The sequence below is a fragment of the Heterodontus francisci genome, chromosome 19, assembly GCF_036365525.1.
Source record: "Heterodontus francisci isolate sHetFra1 chromosome 19, sHetFra1.hap1, whole genome shotgun sequence".
Lineage (NCBI taxonomy): Eukaryota > Metazoa > Chordata > Chondrichthyes > Heterodontiformes > Heterodontidae > Heterodontus > Heterodontus francisci.
The window spans coordinates 75,351,210-75,373,062 of record NC_090389.1 but is presented as its reverse complement, the minus strand read 5'-3'; the positions used below and the strand labels follow the sequence as shown (position 1 = coordinate 75,373,062).

Genomic DNA, 21,853 nt, shown 5'->3' with positions numbered 1-21,853 from the left:
GATGGTGAACTATGAGATATTTGCCATATCACCTATCCCAAACTGGAAGGATCCGCTTGTGAAAAAATTCACGGCCACGGTGATTTTGATGTCCACTGGCACAACACCATCCTCACCCTGCTCTTAGGCTGCAGGTCTGGTTCCAAGAGGTGACACTGTTCTGTGACCATCTCGTTACTAAATTGCAAGTGTCGAAAACAGTGCTTCTGGCTTAGGTGCAGGGAGGAAAAGTGCTTTCTGAAGACCAATGGTAGCTTGTCTTCTTTGCTGCCTCTGCTCCATCTCCCTCGGATGCTGCAACCCAAGGGGGACTGCAACTCTAGCCACATGACTGGGAACAAGTGGTGTACTCGGAGCTCTTATAGTGGCAAACAATGCCTTCCCAAAGTCCAGCACCACTTCCTGCAGACTTTACCAATTTTTATGAACTCCTCCAAATGTCCACAAACTCAGCAAAAGCCAGCAGAAAGTGATAAGCAACTAACCTGCAAGTTGGATGATGATGCCTTTAAATAGAACTGGTGGTGGGTGGTGGGTCCCTTGTGCTGCTGAATACACGTGTGTGTTTTAAAGTAGGCATGAACTAGAGCAGTGAGGCCAAAAATGGCAGGTCAGGCACCAGATCAGGGTGTGACACTGACTCATGTCACAATCTGCCCACTCTGCGTACTTGTAGCACACACACGTAATGCTGTACCAATCCCCTTGAACAACTTTCTGTTTGGCATGGGCCATGTCAGAAGTGTGTGGAATCAGTGCGGAAGCCATTTTTCTACTAAACTGGCATTCATAGCACCTACAAAACTACCAACTAGCGCTATGGAGTGGAAATTTGCAGCCAGCATATTTTATGGCAACACAAGCTGTTACTTTGTGCTCGTGTACTGAATTGTTGTATTACTGTGACAGCATTGTGGTTGACGAATGTGTTCTCTACTATACGTTTGGCAAATGTACCACACATTTAAAAAAAAACACTTTGCATTATAAAATTGTTGAAACATCTCAAAATGCTACACACAATCAATTACTTTGGGAGTGGGTGATTATTGCTATATCGGTAAAATGTGGCAGCTATTCTGAGGCAACAATGTTCCATAAACATAATTTTTGGTTGGACAAGTTGGAGCATAATATTGGTTAGTCCAATGGGAATGCCTCCTGCTCTTCAAATACTTCCACTGGCTTTTACATCTGCCTGAGCAGGCAAATGGCTCCTCGATTCAACATTTCATCAGAAGCAAAGCAATAAATGCTGATAAATACACAATAGGAGACAAATATAAGTCTTGTAAAATGTTTCCTACTGCATACAAAATCTGACACCTCAGTAACATTTCATCAGTTAATCCCACTATAATGAATACCTGACAAGGGAACACTTTTACTACATTCAGCACACAGTGTAAGGAGTCACATTGTAGTATGCAATCTGGGAACCTTTGTGCTCCTGGTGAAAAATGGAAGAGATATGGACACCTAAGGGTCAATGGCTGCATTGGGAAGGTTGATCTTCTAGCCTTTAGAAAGGCTGGAAATTTTGTTTTGATACAGTTGTCAACCATTCCAAAGGTTGCATGTGTGTATGGGTGAGGGAAGGACCGAGTATGACTTGTGCGCCCCTTTGGTGGAATAGCCTGCTCCCACTCTGTCCAGGGTAACACATGAAGAATGGATTTCTGTGGATTTGTAACCCTTCAAGAAAGGAGGGGAGGAAAACATTTAACTGTAATATGTTGCACTTGCCTTTACATTTTTTAATAGATTCATAATGAAAAACACAAATATTATTTGGCATGACCTTTAAATTGGCATTGTATTGATGTGCTACATCACAGAATGACCAGGCTTGGCTTATGCTCCATTTTTACCAGGTCAATCACAGGTCTCCCTTTCCTTCATTTCACCTTGTGATCTGATTTACATCAGTTTTATTAGCAGGATAAGACTGAAGGTTCAAACGGTACAATCCATAATGCTCTGTAGCAGCATGATGCAACGTACGAATTAAGTTCACAGGGAACATGCAACCATTCACAAAGCAGCATGCTCCCAGGATCAGAGTTCTAAAGTAGAAATGGACCCTAACAGCATCTATCTACATGGATGTCCAAAAGCCATATTTCAAAGAGCCTATTGTAGGAACCTTTGAAAGCACAAATAATGGGGTTAGACATGATTGGTAGATAGCACAGTGGCATTCCAACATATATGTCATAGTAAGATTACAAGTGTGAAGCTGTGACTTTGCATTTCATGAGATCCGAATATCGAAGCCATCAGAGCAGAAGGGGTTAACCAGGTGTCAGGGGTATCTTCACAAGAAGCGAAGGACAGCTGTCTGCCCTCTTGATTTGGGCTGCAGTGTGGCTGATTGGGAAAGGAGGAAATTTAAGATAAAAAAAGGTATCACCATTACAAAGTTTATACAGAGCACTGGCAGACCATCAAGTTGTGGAACTGACTGGTGTGGCACAGAGTTACACTCAAGAATCCCCACATGGCTAATTCTCAATTTGGAGCAGAGAGGGGTCATTGAGTTTTCCAACCGGCAAGAGAGATTCTTCCTGACAATCCACGGGAGGTATAAACTAGGGGGCAAGTCAACCCCATATCATTCTTATGCATCACCCAGTGGTTATACAGATGGAGGGACATGGATATGGGTGCTTTGCCTCCTTTCTGTGTTGGGGATGACAATATAACATGTGGGTTGGGGTGGGGTGGCATGCAGTGGGGGTGGAAACCCAGTGAGATTATCAGAGTCTTCAACAATATCAACAGAAGGTGAGTATAGACAGCTAAAGCACTGATGGAGCCCCGCTGCATGTGGACTGGGAGAAAGAGGATGAAGGTGCTGTCAATGATTACTTTCATATGATGTGTACAGTTTGAGATATTTGCATCAACCTGTGTGTATTCATGTTTCATTACTATGAAGAGGGGCAATGTTAAACTCCTAGAGTTTGAAACCTGGGCTAGTGCTTTCAAAGTTTACCTCCAAGAAGACAAGGAAGAGTTTGGTCCACAAGTTTTGAAATCAATAGCACTAACCTGCTTGGAAACCTGAACTAGGTATTGCCACCCAGTGGGGTTTCCCTGCTTTCCAGAACACCTTGATCTCAATGAGGTCCAAAATCACGGCTAACTTATCATGACAACAGAAGAAGATTTTGAATTGTCTCTTCTTCAAAAACTGATGACAAAACCCAGCTTTATGATGTTTCAGCGATGATGGTCATTTCTACTACTGGCATTAAACTAAATATGAATACAACACTGGGTAAATGTTGAAAGCTCATTTACAAGCATTTGGGGGATGGGAGCATGATCATTTGTGGCTGCTCAGAGTAGGACAGAGTAAAGCATTGAGTTATATTTTTTCTGACTTGGGGATAGGAGAGGATGTAGCTGTTATGAAGCCACAAACTCAAGTGATAGATGGACCTCATCCAGCAAGTTTCCACTATATCCATTCAGCCAACCATGAGCACGATAATGACATTAGCAGCTGGAATAAATATGGCCAATGTCTCAACAATGGAACGAGAGCATGTCCAATGCTTGTCCGTCTCTCTTGCTCACACACACGCACACAGATGTTCCAGTAGGAATTATATTAAAAGCAGTCTATAAATACAATGATCGAAGAGAGAGTGAATTTCCTCAGATCCTCGTGTGAAATGATTGTTGTGAGGCAGATGTGTAAGAGGGAGGTGCTGGCCTTGGCTTTATGTCTCTTGTCTTCATGTAGGAGAGCAGCTGGTCCGGGATTTCTGCTAAAACATCCTTGGCAAGTCGAGCCATACTCAAAACCTGGTTTCCAGATCGATCAACGTAATCTCGGAACGGGACAAACTGAAAGAGAGATCATGGCAATACAGGTAAGAATGGTACCATTTATATAACTAAATAAAAACAGTCTTAAAGGTCATTTGAATATAGAGGCTATCATTGTTTTATTAAGTTCCACGTTCTCTCTGATTCCCTTTGCCTCTGTGCTAAGCGCAGACTTGGTGTTGCCCTTATATTTAGGCAGTGGGGGTGTCCCTGGCCTCTTGCCCCACACTTCCCCCGGGGATGCTCATAGGATGCCACAGCAGAGAGTTCTAGATGAATCTTGGCGCAGTGGCTTACCCTTACAAGGCGAGGGGGGCACGGGGTGGGGGGGGGGGGGGGGGGGAGGAGGTGGTGGTGGGTGGTGGCGGGGGGGATGGTGTGGGTTAGGGTGACTGCAGGTTGAGGTTACCAACTTTGGTTGCATGTCTTCCTGCAGGTTTCATCATGTGACCTCCTGCCTTCAACTGCCCCACCCCCACACTCCTACCATTGGTCACTCAACATCTCCACTTGCACAGATCACTGTCTTCCTGTGCCATTGGAAAGCCAATTGGATAATTTTTCACTGTCAAACAACCTTTTTTCCCTTCCTTCAATATTTTTATACCTATTCAAAGAAGATTAAATATCCCTATGCTTTTTTAATTTATTTTTTTATTTAGAGATACAGCACTGAAACAGGCCCTTCGGCCCACTGAGTCTGTGCCGACCATCAACCTCCCATTTATACTAATCCTACACTAATCCCATATTCCTACCACATCCCCACCTGTCCCTATATTCTCCTACCACCTACCTATACTAGGGGCAATTTATAATGGCCAATTTACCTATCAACCTGCAAGTCTTTTGGTGGTGGGAGGAAACCGGAGTACCCGGCGAAGGCCCACGCAGACACAGGGAGAACTGTCTCCTGGGATGCTTGCAGCAGTGTCCTGGAGAGTAATCCTCAATTCCTGGAATGGCCAGGATAATCCTGGAGTGTTGGCAACCCTAGTGCAGGTCGAAGACAAGACAGGCAATTTTCTAAATTTCTTCAGGCTCTAAGTAGGAACCAGAAGATCTCAATCTCTGGCCAGGGCTGCAGTAGGCAAATGAGCCAGTGGGCACCAACAGAAGAAAATCTGGCCTATTATCATTGAATTAAAGTATGGTACAGCACAGGGGGAAGGGCTATTCAGCCCATCAGCCCATGTTGGCTCTTTGCTAGAGCTATCCAATTAATCCCACACCCCTGATCTTTCCCTATTGCCATGTACAATTTTTGCCTTCAAGTATTTATCCAATTCTCTTTTGAAAGTTACTACTGAATCTGCTTCCACCTCTCTTTCGGGCAGTGCATTCCAGATCATAACAACTCACTGTGTAAAAAGAATGTTTCTTCCTGTTGTTCTCTGATTCCTCTGCCAATCACCTTAAATCAGTGTTCTCTGGTTAGTGACTCTTCTGCCACTGGAAACAGTTTCTCCTTATGTACTCTATCATAATTTTGAATGCTTCCATCAAACTTCCTCTTAAACTTGACCCCAACTTCTCCGGTTTCTCCACAGAACTGAAGTCCCTCATCCCTGGCACCATTCTAGTACATCTTTTCCTAGCTTTTGTACTCTATGCCTTGTCACAATCCCTTTTTTTATCTCCTCGGGAAATATTGTGGTGCACCTTTAAGGCTGTAAAAGATCAGTACTTCTTTAAGGCAGCAAGCTCCAGAGACTGTAAGCCAAAGTGTATTCTGGTTGCCCAGCAACAACCGTACAGAGAGGGAGAACAGGGCTTCAATGTATCCATTTTGGCTTTGAAACTGGCTAGCAGAGACATACAGTGGAGAGACGGATCCAGCAAGTGAAGGAAATAGGAGCTCTCTCTCTAAGTCAATTTAGACCCTGGGTCGTTTTTTCTCTAAAAATTCTAAAAAGCTTCAAACCAGATTAATTTCTTAAAGAAATAACAAATTATTGATCTACTGTGTTCATCGCTGAAAAAAAAGAGTTTAATACTACAACTACTGAACTGAACTGCTGAACTCCTATCTCTGGGAAGATCTTCAGGTTGATCAGACCTTGGAAGACTACAAGTGAACTTTGAATGTGTTGCATCAGAGGACCATTCATTGGAAGCATAATCTGCAAAGACTATTTTTTTCTATTTTTTTGGGTAGCTAATTAAAAACCAAACTACTGTTAGTTTGAGTATATGTATGCGAATGCGGGAGTTAGTTTTTTTGAATAAGAAGTTATATGGTCTTTAGATATTGGTTTTTCTAAGTAGTGTTTAAGATTTTAGTTTTTTTTCAATAAATCGTTAATTTGTTGATATCTAAAAATACCTGGTTTTATTTCGCCTCATTCAAGGGTTACTGGATTGTTTCAATTCGGTTGCTGCTTTCTTCGATTTGGTAAGCTTAAAGATATATGATGCGAACTTTGGAGTGACAGGACTGAACTGACAGTGCGTTGCTCCCACCACGATCAGAATCATATATTTTGATTGGGGCTTTGTCCTGAGCGGTCATAACAGCCTCTATTAATAAAGCCAAAGATTCCATATGCTTTATTAATAGCCTTCTGAACTTCTCCTGTCACCTTCCAAGACTTGTGTACATACATATTGGTCGCTCTGTTCGCACACGCTCTTTAAAATTGTACTATTTAGTAAATTTTGCCTCTCTTCAATCTTCTTACCAAAATGTATCACTTCACACTTTTTTGTGTTAAATGCCATTTTCCCAGTCTGTCTATGTCCTCCTGAAGTCTGTTACTATTTTCCTCATAGTTTACTACATTTCCTAATTTTGTATCACCTGCAAACTTTGTATAGCTAAGTTCAGATCATTAATAAAAACCAAAAAGATCAGTGGCCCTAATACCAACCCCTGGAGAACCCCACTGTACAATTCCATCCAGTGTGAATTAACAACCTTCTTCTATCTCCTAGCCAATTTTGTATCCATGCTGCCACTGTCCCATTAATCCCACTGGCTTTAACTTTGCTAACAAGTCTATTATGTGCTACTTTGCAAAAAACCTTTTGAAAGTCAATATACACATCAACTGCACATCAACACTCTTCATCACTTCATCAATGAATTTGATCAAGTTAGTCAAAACTGTTTGGCCTTTAATAAATCCGTGCTGATTTTCATTTATTAGCCCATACTTTTCCCAATGCCAATTAATTTTGTCTCAGACTATTGCCTCTAAAATGTCTCCCTACCACTGACCTGGACAATGTCACGTTCAGCAATACGTCCCCTAGAGGAGATTCGAACTTCATCTCCATCCAGTTCCTCCATAGCTGCAAAAAGCAGGTAAAATAAAAGGATTAGGATTTTGTTCAAAGGTTCTAAATACACATCATAAAAAAGAATACATAATGTAGATTATAGTGATTTTTATTGTATAATTTATCAACAAGAATGACCCAATATCATTTTTGTTTGCATATTACAAACCTGCTACCTTCCAAGGGCACAGCATCATATGATAAGTTGGCTGCAATGACATTGCCGATAAAAAATATATTTTTCATTAAAAATTCAAAAAACTCCATATTAAGTAAAAATATCACCAAATGCCAGTCAGAGGAATGCTGATAGTAATTTAATGTCAGGATTCAATTTAACATAAGTACCATTTTTGCAGTGCATGATGTTAGCTGAAACTCTGGAGAGATACTAACTTGCAATGTACTAGCAGCTATCAATACTATCTATTTGCTTTCCTAGTCTCTCACAATGCTCTGACTCTCTTTGAAAAGGGTACCAGTGTGGACAAAGGGAATCTATGGAATTGATTTGGCTAAAAATGCTGAAGTCCCCAGCATTACAGATGCCAGACTTCAGCCAATTCGATTCACTCCGCATGATATCAAGAAACGACTGAAGGCACTGGATACTGCAAAGGCTATGGGTTCTGACAATATTCCGGCAATAGTACTGAAGACCTGTGATCCAGAACTTGCCGCACCCCTTGCCAAGCTGTTCCAGTACAGCTACAACACTGGCATCTACCTTGCAATGTGGAAAATTGCCCAGGTTGTCCTGTACACAAAAAGCAGGACAAGTCCAACCCGGCCAATTACCGCCCCATCAGTCTACTCTCAATCATCAGTAAAGTGATGGAAGGTGCCATCAAGCAGCACTTGCTTAGCAATAACCTGCTCTGTGATGCTCAGTTTGGGTTCTGCCAGGGCCACTCAGCTCCTGACCTCATTACAGACTTGGTTCAAACATGGACAAAAGAGCTGAACTCAAGAGGTGAGGTGAGAGTGACTGCCCTTGACATCAAGGCAGCATTTGACCGAGTATGGCATCAAGCAGCCCGAGGAAAACTGGAGTCAATGGGAATCAGGGGGAAAGCTCTCCGCTGGTTGGAGTCATACCTAGCGCAAAGGAAGATGGCTGTGGTTGTTGGAGGTCAAACATCTGAGCTTCAGGACATCACTGCAGGAGTTCCTAAGGGTAGTGTCCGAGGCCTAACCATCTTCAGCTGCTTCATCAATGACCTTCCTTCTATCATTAGGTCAGAAGTGGGGATGTTCGCTGATGATTGCACAATGTTCAGCACCATTCGCGACTCCTCAAATACTGAAGCAGTCCGTGTAGAAATGCAGCAAGACCTGGACAATATCCAGGCTTGGGCTGATAAGTGGCAAGTAACATTGGTGCCACACAAGTGCCAGGCAATGATCATCTCCAACAAGAGAGAATCTAACCATCTCCCCATGACATTCAATGGCATTTCCATTACTGAATCCCCCACTATCAACATCATGGGGGTTACCGTTGACCAGAAACTGAACTGGAGTAGCCATATAAATACCATGGCTACAAGAGCAGGTCAGAGGCTAGGGATCCTGTGGCGAGTAACTCACTTCCTGACTCCCCAAAGCCTGTCCACCATCTACAAGGCACAAGTCAGGAGTGTGATGGAATACTCTCCACTTGCCTGGATGGGTGCAGCTCCAACAACACTCAAGAAGCTTGACACCATCCAGAACAAAGCAGCCCACTTGATTGGCACCCCATCCACAAACATTCACTCCCTCCACCACCAACGCACAGTGGCAGCAGTGTGTACCATCTACAAGTTGCACTGCAGCATCGCACTAAGGATCCTTAGACAGCACCTTCCAAACCCACGACCTCTACCACCTCGAAGGACAAGAGCAGCAGATGTATGGGAACACCACCACCTGCAAGTTCCCGTCCAAGTCACACACCATCCTGACTTGGAACTATATTGCCGTGCCTTCACTGTCGCTGGGTCAAAATCCTGGAACTCCCTTCCTAACAGCACTGTGGGTGTACCTACCTCACATGGATTGCAGTGTTTCAAGAAGGCAGCTCATCACCACCTTCTCAAGGGCAATTAGGGATGGGCAATAAATGCTGGCATAGCCAGTGACGCCCACATCCCATGAATGAATTAAAAAAAAGTAATGTGTAAAATTGTTTTCAGTTTCAGAATTTGCAGCTTAAACGCTATCAGCTAATGTTATTTTGCTTTTCACATGAACTGGGATATCATCCATAACTTATAAAAAAACTTACATCAGTGTACATACCACTATAAATTCCTATATCCACGTTTACAATGTAAACTTGTCATGCTCTAATTCTACCCTCCTGCTAGTGCTGGCACCTCCATCTACCACCTCCTCAACCTCTGCTGCAGAGGAACGCCCAGTTGAAGATTTTCATCTTGCCATCCAAGCTTATAACCAGCTTTGCAGATAGACTAATCATTATGGAATCTGCGCAATTTTCATTTGCATTGATCTGAGGACATCCCAAAGCACTTCACAGCCAATTATGTACTTTTGAAGTGTAGTTACAGTCGTAATACATGGAAATGTGGCAGTCCATTTGTGCACTGACTGAATTTAGTCTGGCCATTTGGACAGGGAATGGAGATGTGGTGAGGGGGAGCAGAGAATCGCTTTGAAAGCGTCCACTCGGAAATCCATCAGATTTAGTCAGCAGCAGGAAAGCACCAAGGCGGCGTTGCCATCCCGATGTGACGGGAATACAATTTAAATTATACTTTTAATACATTAGCATCTAGTTCATTGCGATTCAAGGGGGAGCATTGGGATTAAGCGGACAATGGGTGGCCCTCACATGCCTTCAGATTCCCAGTCAATGAAAGCAGGCGGTGCCAAGGCGAGGTCACTGTGTCACGACGGGTAGGTAGCCATGACCAGTACTGCATTGCGGAAGAGGGGGGAGGGGAGGCCACTGTCGGCCTACAGTGCTGTGCGTTCTGCAAGGGAGGTCATGGGTTGTGGTCTCAGTTGCTCTGCGGTGGCGGGGGGGTGCCGGTTGTCAGGGTCACGTGCGGGAGTGCTGGCTGAGCAGGGCTCGGGTGGTCTTCAAGTGGGGGCGGGGGGATGCGGTTGTGTTTGGGTTGCTGTATCGGGTGACCAAATTGTTGGGTGAGAGGGTTGGCTGCCATATTGCTCGATGGGCGGGTCGGCTCTCATCAAGGGTGGGCAATGAGGGCCATTAGGGAGTCTGCCGTGAGAAGTTGCAAAGGCTCAGCTACCAAGGCAGGGTTGTCTCTGTATCGACAATGTTCTGGAGGCCCAATGATCACCTCGCATGGGTCTTATATACCCTGTATTTTTGGACCCCAGTGGCGTGATGTGGCACCTTCAATGGAGAGAGGGCCAGGAGGCAACTGTACCTGCCTGTGAAGCTCCATGACGAGAGCAGTAGCAGCCGGCCATGGCAAGAAGGGCCTACCTGTGCCAGGGAGCGTAATGGACTCGACACAGCTACTTCGAAATGTCTGAGCGGCATTGTCAGTGAAGAATACGACTCTTCAGGGAGGCTGTCACTGACTTACGCGCCCTGCTGCCAGACGAGTTGCGACTTATGAAATTTGGGGTGGGGGGGAGGGGGAGAGGGAGTGGGAGGGGGAGAGGGAGTGGGGGTCGACATATGCCAGTGGTCCTGAAAATCACAGTGGCACTAAACTCTTATGCATCTGGATCATTCCAAGGATCCACTGGGGATATGTATGGGGTCCCCCAGGCAGCAGCTCAACGCCGCATCAAGGAGGTGACCAATGCCCTGTTCAAGAGGGCGTCTATTTGCACCATTGGACGAACCCTGACAGTCAGGCCAAGAGGGCTATCAGATTTGAGGCCATCGCTGGATTGCCCCAGATGCAAGATGTGATAGACTGCATACACGTGGCCATCAAGACTCCAATGGATTAGCCAGTCGCCTTCATCAACAAGAAGGGCTTCCATTTAATCAACGTGCAGCTCATCTGCAACTACCGAAAGCATTTCCTGCAGCTGTGTGCCGCTTCCTGGAAAGCAGACATAGTGCCTACATACTTCGTCAATCTCAGGTGCCACAGCTTTTTTGGTCCCCCCTTCAGGGATGGATTCTCAGGGACAAAGTCTACCTATTGAAGACTTGGCTACTGACACTGTGGCAGAGGAGAGGTACAACACTTGCCACGTCTCCAATTGAGCGACCACTGAACAGGCCATTGGGCTGCTGAAGATGAGATTCCATTGCCTAAATCGATCCGGTGGAGCTCTGCAGTATGTCCCAGCAAGGGTTTCGCGTATCATGATGGTCTGCTGTGCTCTGCACAATCTAGCACTGCAGAGGCGGGAGACTTTGCATGACAATGCCATGATTGAACGACATTCCTCCACCGACGAGGAGGACCCAGAGGAGGGGGATGAGCAAGCAGCACTGGATGTTGAACCCCTTGCACCAGAGGCCAGGCACATTGAGCAATAGGCCAAGCAGGCAAGAGACAATCCCATATATACCCACTTCCAGCCATCCTGATGGCCACTCAGAGTAAAGACAAAAAGACTCACCTCAATGCATGCAGTCTGTCGCCTCCTTTCTATTTGTGTTCTGTGCCTAGTGCCCAGCTGAACCATGAGCTATGGCCCATGGAGATCCTATTCAAATGAGGGCTGTGCCTATATTTGCATCTACTAAGGCAGAAGGGCGAAGTCAGCAGCTCACAATTAATGCATGATAGAATAATCACTTTTACACAATGAAGGTTAATGGCTTGAACAAATGAACTTTATATGATGCAGTACATGTCAAATGTCAAACACCCGTTAACCCCTAAGTGTTTCCATGTGGTTTTCTTTATACATTTATGAATGATTCTACGAGGTGTAACCCCAGTGCTAGCAGCTGGGCTGGAGGCAGGCTGCTGATCATGCTGCCCCTTGGCCTGTGATAACTTTAGCAGCCGTCCTCTGGCTGCCTGAGGCCTGGAGGGCCCCGACTGCATTGGTGCAGGTCTCTTCTCAGGCATCGTGGCTGCTGGAGTTGGGCTGACCGGCGGAGGGATTGAGGAGCCCCCAGCTGTGGAGGTCAGCCTCTCTTCCTCCCTTTCAAGACTCACTTGAACCCCACTGTTCACCAGAGAAGAATGAGTTGCTGGAGAAGACTCCAGCTGCCTCGTCCTTCTCTCACCCTTCCCACTGCTGTGTTGAGCTCATCACCAAAGTTAAGGTGTGCTGGTCTTCGTGCATTTGTGGGATCTGGCTCTCCAGGAGGGTCGTAAACTTCTTGATGGAGGAAGCCAGGCGGTCACATGGCAGCATTCATGGCATGGATGGATTCCTCCATTGTCCGCTCGCGGCTACGCATGGCCTCTGGCATCTCTGCCAGATGTTGCCTTACCTCTCTCTGCAACTCCAGCATGCCCTGTGCTGTCGACACCAGAAGCTCGTCATCAGTCTGGGTCTCAGCATGGCCTGACAGTCCTCCGACTGTCAGAGGCCTCGGCTGTCTCAGCCTCAGCCAGCTGCTTGGGTGCACGTGTGGTGCTCTTGCCAGGTTGTGACCCTGATTCTACCGCCGAACGCAAACCCACTGAGGTGAAAGTATCTGCGCTGGTGGAAGATGCAGGAGAGTCATGGGATGGTTCATCATCTGTCTGCGGTTCCTCCTCAGAGGTGATGGCTGTCCCCCTTCTGTTTAAGTCTCCTGTGGATGCCGACCTGCATGATAGAACACAAATATGTGTGGGTTAGGCTGTGCAGATCTCGTCATGCCAACCATATGTGGATCTTCAGAAGTGTATTGTATGTCGATGGAAGACAATCCTCACTAAAGCCTGGCTCGGGTATAAAATTAAAACCCGACCCGACCACAGCCAACCCGAACCCAACTGGGCCCCAGTCCTTCAATTTTTTTTCATGCTCGACCCGACCAGACCCGAAAATATCAAACACGTTCTTAGTACAGAATAAAAATTGCGTCAAAACGTAGATTAAAAAGAAAACAATACAAAACAAAACCTGACCACAGCCAACCCGAACCCGACCCAAACCGAGCCCGAATGCTGGACCAGAACATAGACCCGACCCAACCCAAACCTGACACATGTAGTTGGGTTTGGTCAGGTTCAGGTCAGGTAGCCAGGCTTTAATCCTCATTCTCTTCTGCAGAGGCTACAGTCTCTTCATCTGATATGGAACAGATACCCTGGGACCCTCCCAATTCTAATGCTTCTTCCTCTGCTGTGGAGAGAGGCTGAAGATCTAGGATGCCTCCGCCAGTTCGGGCTGTGTACCTACTATTGTGGGTTCTCTTGTCCTGCAAATGGAAAGAGGGAGATAGCCATACTTCACAGAGAGATCAACATGATAGTTCTGTTACTGTCAGCCCCTCTGGGGAGTTAATGGGGGTGAACTGTGATAGAAGGTGGCCTGTGGCTGAGATGCAGCCATGCATCTGTCAGGTTGAGGTGATGCCTAACCCTCTCTGCCAGTGCAGGTGTGGTGCCTCCCTCCCCATGTCCCACGTCCTCCTGCCTAGCCACTTGCAATCACTAAAAAGGTGTGGAACAGTCGCCTGTACCCATGTCCAGAGGTGGGAGGTAGGGGTGGCCCCACAGCTGCTGACCTCCTCAGCTACCTCCTCCCAGGCTTGCTTGGTCAGGCAGGAGGACCTCTTCTTGCCATTGCAGGGAAGAGGACTTCCCGCCTTTCCCTCGCAGCCTGGAGATGAATCTGGAGGGAGGCGTCACTAAACCGTAGGGCCGCCCTGGGCCTTGCCTCTGCCATCCTGCGGGGTCCGCCTCTGGGGGTGTGGGGGTCCAGTGTCACTGCAACACTGGTCTTTGTGAAGAGCTAGCAGCAAATGACTCCAAGGCAGCAATGCAAGCAGGGTTGGCAGGGTTTTAAATATGGCGCCAACACCTGTTCTGGAGTCATCCGACACTGTATTCGGCATCTAGCATCCCGCCCCTGCCGCGGGAACGGCGCCCACTTCCAGGTCCACTGCCGAGACCCACAACAGGCTCACTATATTCAGCCCGCTGTACAGCCGCCAATGAAGTAAATGACCAGATATGTTTTAATGATGTTGGTTGAGAGATAAATGTAAGCCAGGTCACAAGGAGACGTCTCCCAGCTCTTCTTCAAATAGTGTCACAGGAATCTTTTATGTCCAGCTGAGGGGGGGAGACGGAGTCTCAGTTTAACGCCACTTCCCATAGATGGCACTTCTGTTACTGCAGCATTGCTTGGATCACGTGTTTGAACCTCTGGACAGGGATTTCAAACTACGACTTCTGTTTCAGAAATGAGAGCGCTACTACTCAGCCAAAGGTAATAAATTGAATTATTATGCAACTTTGAGGAGAGAATATATGACTTTAAAATGGAGACTGTGTTACATCGTCACAGCATGGTACAATAATCCACCACCTCCTAACCCTGCTTCACCTCAAGACTACACTTGATCTTAACTCACCCCAAGCAACACACAGGAAAGCAATCAATGTAATGTAAAATCTCAGTACATTTTGTATAAATTATTTAGGAGGGTGGCAAGAGGGGAGCTGTGTATAACTTTATGACGTCACCATCATCGGGCATTACAAGACCTAAATGAAATACATTAATGTTAAACATTTTAAATACCATTTTTCCTACTTTAATTCTAATAAGAAAAAAAAGCATTAGAGTATGGAACCTTTCTATTTAAAAATGATTACAATTGAAAAAAAACAAATGTTTATTTGCAATTTTTATCTTATTTAAAAATGAATATATAAACAAATTCCCACGGGCACATAAAGGAATTAAACTCAGATGGTCTCAGATGTTTCGGTCAACTACTAATGTTTTTATTTTTGCTCTCTTCTAGATCTTTCATACTTGAATAACTGAATATTTTAGTGAGGTGTACTGTAATATTACATTGAATGTGAAAATATGCAATCATTAGTAGAAGCATTTATTTATTATTTAGAAAACAGCACTGCAGGCCCAATGTTTTCATACTTCTTTTAATTCCATTAGTGTTTCATAGGCCACAGAAATATTTTCAAAGGCACAGAGGGAAATTTTGATAAGACTGACGCATCTTGGCTGCAAGTAGGGCAGGAAAATCCAAGGTTCAATCCCTGCTTTCAGCCAAAGTAGCCATAGGGAACAGCACATTGTTGGGTGCAGTATTCCTTAGCCATGGAGCAGGAAAAGTCAATCATCCTAGTCAAACAATAGGATGGCAAAGGTAAACTGGAGCATGGGAAAACTATTTGATCTTATCAAATGGAATTAATATCGCTTCAAATTACAAAAGGCACTGGATTAACCTTTTTGGGTCATGCGTTTGCTTTGATTGCTTTTAAAATAAACATGACTGCTGTGGGTCTCTTGTGGGACTGTCTTAACTGTTGGTATTCTTGCATGCCCTAAGCGGAATAAAATAACTTCCTATTCTAAAGATATCAGCTGCAAACAAGTTCAGGCCAAGCTTTAATGTCTTCTGCAGCCCATTGGTTGTCATTGTCTAGAGCAGGGATCAACAACCTTTTCTTTAGTGAGAGCTACTTCTGCTAAATGAAAAATATCACGAGCCACTTAAACATATATTGTAAAAATATGTATAAATAAATGCAAACTAAAAATGTAGCGAATTAAATTATGAAATATTTAATTTACGAACATACATGCGAACATACGAATTAGGAGCAGGAATAGGCGACTCAACCCTTCGAGCCTGCTCTGCCATTCAATAAGTTCATGGCTGAACTGATTAATCCACATTTCCACCTACCCCCGATAACCTTTCACCCCCTTGCTTATCAAGAATCTATCAACCTCTGCCCTAAAAATATTCAAAGACTGCTTCCACTGCCTTTTGAGGAAGAGAATTCCAAAGACTCACGACCCTCTGAGAGAAAAAATTCCTCAGCTCTGTCTTAAATGGGTAACCCCTTATTTTTAAACAGTGACCCCTAGTTCTAGATTCTCCCACAAGGGGAAACATCCTTTCCACATCCACCCTGTCAAGACCTCTCAGGAGGTTTCAATCAAGTCACCTCTTACTCTTCTAAATTCCAGCAGATAGAAGCCTAGCCTGTCCAATCTTCCCTGGTAAGCCAGCCCGTCCATTACAGGTATTAGTCTAGTAAACCTTCTCTGTACTGCCTCCAACGCATTTACATCCTTCCTTAAATAAGGAGAACAGTACTGTACACAGTACTCCAGATGTGGTCTCACCAATGCCCTGTATAGCTGAAGCATAACCTCCTTACTTTTGTATTCAATTCCCCTCGTGATAAACAATAACATTCTATTAGCTTTCCTAATTATGTACTGTACCTGCATACTAACCTTTTGCGATTCATGCACTAGGACACCCAGATCCCTCTGCATCTCAGAGCTCTGCAATCTCTCACCATCTAGATAATATGCTTCTTTTTTATTCTTCCTGCCAAAGTGGACAATTCCACACTTTCCCACATTATGTTCCATTTACCAGGTCTTTGCCCACTCACTTAACCTATCTATATCCCTTTGTAGCACCCTTATGTCCTCTTCACAAGTTACTTTCCTACCTATCTTTGTGTCATCAGCAAATTTAACAACCATACCTTCCGTTCCTTCATCTAAGTCATTTATATAAATTGTAAAAAGTTGAGGCCCCAACACAGATCCCTGTGGCACACCACTCGTTACATCTTGCCAAACAGAAAATTACCCATTTATGCCTACTCTCTGTTTCCTGTTAGCTAGCCAATCTTCTATCCATGCCAATATGTTACCCCCTATACCATGAGCTTTTATGTTCTGCAATAATCTTTGATGTGGCACCTTGTCAAAAGCCGTCTGGAAATCTAAGTACAGTACATGCACTGGTTCCCCTTTATCCACAGCACATGTAACTCCCTCAAAGAACTCCAATAAATTGGTTAAACATGATTTCCCTTTCACAAAACCATGTTGACTCTGCCTGATTACTTTGATTTTTTCTAAATGTCCTGCTCTAACGACTTTAATAATAGTTTCTAACATTTTCCCCAAGACAGATGTGAAGCTAACTGGCCTGTACTTTCCTGCTTTCTGTCTCCCTTCCTTTTTGAATAAAGGAGTTACATTTGCTATTTTCCAATCTAACGGAACCTTCCCTGAATCTATGGGATTTTCAAAAATTAAAACTAACGCATCAACTATCTCACTAGCCACTTCTTTTAACACCCTAGGAGGAAGTCCATCAGAACCTGGGAACTTGTCAGCCCGCAGCTCCAACAATTTGTTCAGTACCACTTCCCTGGCGATTGTAATTTTCTTGAGTTCCTCCCTCTCTTCCATTTCCTCACTTACAGCTAATGCCGGGATGTTACTTGTACCCTCAATAGTGAAGACCGATGCAAAATATCGATTCAATTCATCTGCCATCTCCTTCTTATCCATTATTAATTCCCCAGACTCCCTTTCCATAGGACAAATGCTCACTTTGTTAACTCTTTTCTTTTTAAAATATCTACAGAAACTCTTACTATCTGTCTTGATATTTCTAACTTGCTTTCTCTTGTACTCTAATTTTACCTTTCTTATCAATCTTTTAGTCATTCTTTGCTGTTTTTTTAGAAGGAAAACTGATCTCTATTTCAACATGATACTTGACACTGCATGCTGTCCATCAGTCCTGTGAAATTCAGCTTGTTACTGGAGAGGGCAGCCCTGATGGAGTCGTTCAGATGCTCGTTGGTCAGTCAGGTTCGAAGTTTCAGCATCCATGATTTGAGTGTACAGTAACTTTCCCCCTCACAAATGATTAGGGTAGGTGGTGGCGTAGTGGTATTATCACTGGACTAGTAACCCAGTGACCCAGGGTATTCCTCTGGGGACATGGGTTCGAATCCCACCACAGCAGAAGGTGGAATTTGAACTTCATAAAAATCTGGAATTAAAACTGGTCTAATGATGGCCATGAAACCATTGTTGATTGTTGTAAAAACCCATCTGGTTCACTAATGTCCTTCAGGGAAGGAAATCTGCTGTCCTTACCTGGTCTGGCCGACATGTGACTCCAGACCCACAGCAATGTGGTTGGCTCTTACATGCCCTTTGAAATGGCCTAGCAAGCCACTCAGTTGTAACTAACCGCTACAAAGTCTGTAAAAAGGAATGAAACTGGATGGACCACCCGGCATCGACCTAAGCACCGGAAACGACTACAGCAAACCCAGCCCTGTCGACCCTGCAAAGTCCTCCTTACAAACATATGGGGGCTTGTGCCAAAGTTGGGAGAGCTGTCCCACAGACTTGTCAAGCAACAGCCTGACATAGTCGTACTCACGGAATCATACCTTACAGACAATGTCCCAGACACTGCCATCACCATCCCCGGGTACATCCTGTCCCACCGGCAGGACAGACCCAGCAGAGGTGGTGGCACAGTGGTATACAGTAGGGAGGGAGTTGCCCTGGGAGTCCGCAACATTGACTCCGGACCTCATGAAGTCTCATGGCATCAGGTCAAATATGGACAAGGTAACCTCCTACTGATTACCACCTACCACCCTCCCTCAGCTGATGACTCAGTACTCCTCCATGTTGAACAGCACTTGGAGGAAGCACTGAGGGTGGCAAGGGCACAAAATGTACTCTGGGTGGGGGACTTCAATGTCCACCATGAGTGGCTCGGTAGCACCACTACTGACCGAGCTGGCCGAGTCCGAAAGGACATATCTGCTAGACTGGGTCTGCGGCAGGTGGTGGGGGAACCAACACGAGGGAACAACATACTCGACCTCGTCCTCACCAATTTGCCTGCCGCAGATGCGTCTGTCCATGACACTATTGGTAGGAGTGACCACCGCACAGTCCTTGTGGAGACGAAGTCCTGCCTTCACATTGAAGATACCATCCATCATGTTGTATGGCACTATCACCGTGCTGAATGGGATAGATTTCGAACAGATCTAGCAATGCAAAACTGGGCATCCATGAGGCGCTGTGGGCCATCAGCAGCAGCAGAATTGTACTCAACCACAATCTGTAACCTCATGGCCCGGCATATCCCCCACTCTACCATTACCATCAAGCCAGGAGACCAACCCTGGTTCAATGAAGAGTGCAGGAGGGCATGCCAGGAGCAGCACCAGGCATACCTCAAAATGAGGTGTCAACCTGGTGAAACTACAACCCAGGACTACTTACATGCCAAACTGCGTAAGCAGCATGCGATAGACAGAGCTAAGCGATCCCATAACCAGCGGATCAGATCTAAGCTCTGCAGTCCTGCCACATCCAGCTGTGAATGGTGGTGGACAATTAAACAACTAACTGGAGGAGGTGGCTCCACAAATATGCCCATCCTCAATGATGGGGGAGCCCAGCACATCAGTGCGAAAGATAAGGCTGAAGCATTTGCAACAATCTTCAGCCAGAAGTGCCGAGTTGATGATCCATCTCGGCCTCCTCTTGAAGTCCCCAGCATCACAGATGCCAAACTTCTGCCAATTCGATTCACTCCACGTGATACCAAGAAACGACTGAAGGCACTGGATACTGCAAAGGCTATGGAGCCTGACAACATTCCGGCAATAGTACTGAAGACCTGTGCTCCAGAACTTGCCGCGCCCCTAGCCAAGCTGTTCCAGTACAGCTACAACACTGGCATCTACCCTGCAATGTGGAACATTGCCCAGGTATGTCCTGTACACAAGAAGCAGGACAAATCCAACCCGGCCAACTATTAGCCCCATTAGCCTCCTCTCAATCATCAGTAAAGTGATGGAAGGTGTCATCAACAGTGCCATCAAGCAGCACTTGCTTAGCAACAACCTGCTCAGTGATGCTCAGTTTGGGTTCCGCCAGGGCCGCTCAGCTCCTGACCTCAATACAGCCTTGGTTCAAACATGGACAAAAGAGCTGAACTCAAGAGGTGAGGTAAGAGTGACTGCCCTTGACATTAAGGCAGCATTTGACCGAGTATGGCATCAAGGAGCCCGAGCAAAACTGAGGTCAATGGGAATCAGGGGGAAAACCCGCCGCTGGCTGGAGTCATACCTAGCGCAAAGGAAGATGGTTGTGGTTGTTGGAGGTCAATCATCTGAGCTCCAGGACATCGCTGCAGGAGTACCTCAGGGTAGTGTCCTAGGCCCAACCATCTTCAGCTGCTTCATCAATGACCTTCCTTCAATCATAAGGTCAGAAGTGGGGATGTTCGCTGATGATTGCACAATGTTCAGCACCATTTGCGACTCCTCAGATACTGATGCAGTCTGTGTAGAAATACAGCAAGACCTGGACAATATCCAGGCTTGGGCTGATAAGTGGCAAGTAACATTGGTGCCACACAAGTGCCAGGCAATGACCATCTCCAACAAGACAGAATCTAACCATCTCCCCATGACATTCAACGACATTACCATCGCTGAATCCCCCACTATCAACATCCTAGGGGCTACCATTGACCGAAAACTGAACTGGAGCAGCCATATAAATACCGTGGCTACAAGAGCAGGTCAGAGGCTAGGAATCCTGAGGCGAGTAACTCACCTCCTGACTCCCCAAAGCCTGTCCACAATCTACAAGGCACAAGTCAGGAGTGTGATGGAATACTCTCCACTTGCCTGGATGGGTGCAGCTCCAGCAACACTCAAGAAGCTCGACACCATCCAGGACAAAGCAGCCCGTTTGATTGGCACCCCATCTACAAACATTCACTCCCTCCACCACCGACGCACAGTGGCAGCAGTGTGTACCATCTACAAGATGCACTGCAGCAATGCACCAAGGCTCCTTAGACAGCACCTTGCAAACCCGCGACCTCTACCAACTAGAAGGAGAAGGGCAGCAAATACATGGGAACACCACCACTTGCAAGTTCCCCTCCAAGTCACACACCATCCTGACTTGGAACTATATCGCCGTTCCTTCACTGTCACTGGGTCAAAATCCTGGAACTCCCTTCCTAACAGCACTGTTAGTGTACCTACCCCGCATGGACTGCAGCGATTCAAGATGGCAGCTCACCACCACCTTCTCAAGGGCAATTACGGATGGGCAGTAAATGCTGGCCTGGCCAGCGACGCCCACATCCCGTGAATGAATAAATAAAAAAAAGTTAGCTAGCTACTCCTTTCACTTGGTCCGGCTGCTCCCTCAAGGACCAGACCGTTATCCAAGGACGCGCTCACCTGGGCCTTGCTAAGAAACAATGTGGCTAATTGGTCAGCCGTGACACCAGCGGATGTAAGGTCTGCCCTGATTGGTTGGAGAGAGTAGGGCAGTTGGGGTGGTGCTCAGTGGGAGCCAATTAGAATCAAAACAAGTGGCACGAGGAGAGTGTCCAGGCCAGGTGCAAAGAGCAGAGACACATCAAATAATATCTATTATACAGAGGGGTACATTGTAATACACAACTGATAAGTCTACATTTGCTCATGTGTAGATTTTCTTTCTTTTTTCAAAGAAAACGTTTCAAGTGCAATTTTTCAAACCTTTATGCGAGCTACTGAAAAACTGACAGCAAACTACCAGTAGCTTGCACAAGCCCCTGGTCTAGACTCACAAGTGAAAAAAGCACATTGTGAGGTAGGGGAGCAGTTCATGGAATTGTATCCCAACTTGTATAGAATAAAATCATAGAATTTTACAGGATAGAGACTATTCAGCCTGCCCGTTTACTAAAAGAGTTATTCATTTAGTCCCATTCCCCTGTCCTCTGTTCACATCTTTTACATTTTTTTCAAATATTTCTCCACTT

General features: G+C 45.6%; 1 protein-coding gene across 5 annotated transcripts in view; it reads right to left on the bottom strand.

Moving 5' to 3' along the window:
• Nucleotides 1-1,800: 1,800 nt before the first annotated feature.
• The window catches only part of LOC137380207 (copine-9-like), a 427,604-nt gene continuing 407,551 nt past the window's right edge, over nt 1,801-21,853 (bottom strand). For 4 of the 5 annotated variants that reach the window (XM_068052008.1, XM_068052004.1, XM_068052006.1 and 1 more), the window contains 2 exons: nt 7,061-7,134; nt 1,801-3,858 (listed from right to left, as the gene is read on the bottom strand). In XM_068052008.1, coding sequence (XP_067908109.1) covers nt 3,667-3,858; nt 7,061-7,134 — 266 coding nt within the window. In that variant the 3' untranslated portion in view covers nt 1,801-3,666. Of the gene's footprint in view, nt 3,859-6,329; nt 6,361-7,060; nt 7,135-21,853 lie in introns of those variants that run through there. The other variant, XM_068052005.1, reaches the window with a different exon arrangement.